This window comes from Dryas octopetala, chromosome 4, assembly GCF_963921425.1.
Source record: "Dryas octopetala chromosome 4, drDryOcto1.1, whole genome shotgun sequence".
Taxonomy (NCBI): Eukaryota; Viridiplantae; Streptophyta; class Magnoliopsida; order Rosales; family Rosaceae; genus Dryas; species Dryas octopetala.
The window spans coordinates 24,911,658-24,914,105 of NC_141369.1; the positions used below are offsets into that span (position 1 = coordinate 24,911,658).

General features: G+C 41.6%; 1 protein-coding gene across 1 annotated transcript; it reads right to left on the minus strand.

Annotated features, from left to right (window-relative positions):
* Nucleotides 1-831: 831 nt before the first annotated feature.
* On the minus strand, nt 832-2,179 carry LOC147288733 (uncharacterized). The gene has a single exon (XM_086241296.1). The coding sequence runs from the start codon at nt 2,021-2,023 to the stop codon at nt 1,169-1,171; it is 855 nt and encodes a 284-aa protein (XP_086097422.1). The 5' UTR covers nt 2,024-2,179; the 3' UTR covers nt 832-1,168.
* Between the last annotated feature and the right edge of the window lie 269 nt (nt 2,180-2,448).

The window sequence follows — 2,448 nt, forward strand, 5'->3', positions numbered from 1 at the left end:
CCGCCGCCCCTCTTGAGGCGGCTGGGTTTCTGGGTTGTGAGTGAAATTTCGTCGAATCTGGGTTTCTGGATTTCTGGGTTGTTGGGGCATTCGAAATTTCAAGCGAAATTTCGAATATTTCGCCGAAATTTTCCGAAATTTAGTCGAATCCGTGTTAAAATTTCGAAACCCCTAAAAAATGAAATTTTCGGCGAAATTTCGCCAAAAACTTCGAAATTTAAATCCTTGGTTTTAGTGTGAAAACATAATGGATTCATAATATTTTTTAAGTGTATATATAAGCACTAGCCAATGACTAATTATCATTTAATTAACCTTGAATTACAGAGGCAAGATGAGAATATGTCAACTTGAGGATTGAAGGCTGTAGCTGTAGATTCCAACTTTTTACTTTTTAGGATTTTTCCAAATTAGTGCAAAGTGACGGAATTGGAAAATAACAGCAGCGTGGAAGGAAGGATCGAGGTTTCTCAAGTCAAAAAGAAAGAAAAAAGGAACCCGAGGACAGAAATGGACCCACCATCAATTTAATTGTAATTAGTGGTCCAATTTTAAATTTTAAATTTAATCATCACTATATTGATGATTTGAAAAACGATATGAAACTACATGTTTGTGTAAATTAGAGAAGCTAAAACTAGCCGTTCACACATGTTTGTGTTGTGAATTATTGTCAATGGTTGATGTGTGCAAATCTCATAATAAATTTTTCGTACACATCAACTGTGGTGCTGAAAGAGCTCAAACATCTCAATCTATGTTAGCAGTTATAGTAGATTATACAAGTTGAAATATGATTATCGAACCACTTTAGGAAGGAAAATTGATAAGTTAACAAATGAGGATGTGACTATATGTCATAAATTCAATCTTAATATCAATCAACTAATTACAAATTTACAGTAATAACAGTGCAACCCAAACAATGTTTTGATTAACAATTTATTTCAACTTATTCAAACTTCGTAATAATAAACCAGCCAAACTGTACAGATACGGCCAGCTTAAGAAGTTGAAATATGGGTAAATTATAAGCATAAAGTCATAAGTTAAGTACTCTCAAACCAAGTTGGATTTGCTTGGATATGTTTGAACAAAAAAACAAAAAAATAAATCAAAATTTAGACGTTTTCTTGTAATAAAGACAAAAGTATAATCTGCTGGAAATTTAGAAAGTAGGGAAGGTCCTACTCATGGCGTTCACACTTGCAAAGAAGCCAACCAGGTCTTGCCTGTACGGAAGGTAAGACCGTCTCTTATTGTAACCGTCTTTCGTCAACGTCTTGTTCCTCACATAGAACGCCTCGTGAGCCATCGACACCGCGTTCGGGCCTTTATTGCCATTTACATTATTACCCCTGGCATCCGAACCAGAGCTCTTCTTCTCCTTCGCTGCTGCTGCTGCTACTACTTTGCCGTCATCGACTACCTTCTTGGAGCTCGACGACGACAAATTAGGTGTCAAGAACACGAACGAGTCTTTGCCGTCGCTGTTGCTCCGCCGCAGTAAATCCCTCAGCCTCCACCGCTTCGACGACGCCGACGTCGACCCGGTGGACTTGCTCTTGATCTTGCACTTCCCACGCGCCTCTTGCTGCGCCGCCGTGGCGGCTTTCGGCATCCAAACGCAGTACGATCCCGGCGGCACTGCGTCCAATTCGTCCACCTCCGACGACGACGATGACGGAGCAGCAACGCTGGCGTCGTCGACGCCTTCGAGATCTCGTTGACTTTTGTCGAATATCATGTCGCGGTTGAAGACCGGGAAAACCGGACCGATCCGGCCGGCGTCGTCGAAGAAGACCTCGCCGGCGGATTTCTGAAACGAAACGAATTCGAAGTCATCATCTTCTTCTTCAACACCCTCCGATTGTTGCTTAACGGACTTGGAATTGGATTCCTCCAGCAAGTCCAGGTCCTTGAATTCTAGGCAGACTTTGGCAGCGATATCTGCTAGTTTATCGGAGGAGTAGCTGCTGAAGCTGGGACAGAGCCCCGGTTCGAAATCGTCGTCGTTTTGCATTTTTCTGTCGCTAAAAGATTTAATTTTTTACGACGGTTTTGGAGTGTTTGTGAAAATAGGAGTTGTGAGTTGGGACGCTTTGTTTGCCTCGAAACTGAATAAGTAGAAGAGGAAGATGTTAATTGTTGGGAGATAAAACAATGTTAGGGGGTTGTATTTAAAGCTGTGATAATAATGGGGGTGGAGTGGTGGACTGGTGGAGGCTTTTTGGGGTTTTCTTTTTTAAGTGAGATACTTTTCTTTTTCCTCAATCCTTATAATTCACACGACGACGTTTGACGTTACGCACGTTGTCGCATCCACAGTTCCACACCACACACTTCACACTTCACAGGTGTATTTTCCTCTCTCACCGTCCGCCTGTTTGGATACAGAAGCAAGCGAGACAAAAGGAAAGAACGGAATCGGTAATAGGTTGTTTGGAT

What these genes read in the sequence shown, in the direction of transcription:
- LOC147288733 (XM_086241296.1), bottom strand. Translation starts at nt 2,023, where the DNA reads ATGCAAAACGACGACGATTTCGAACCGGGGCTCTGTCCCAGCTTCAGC.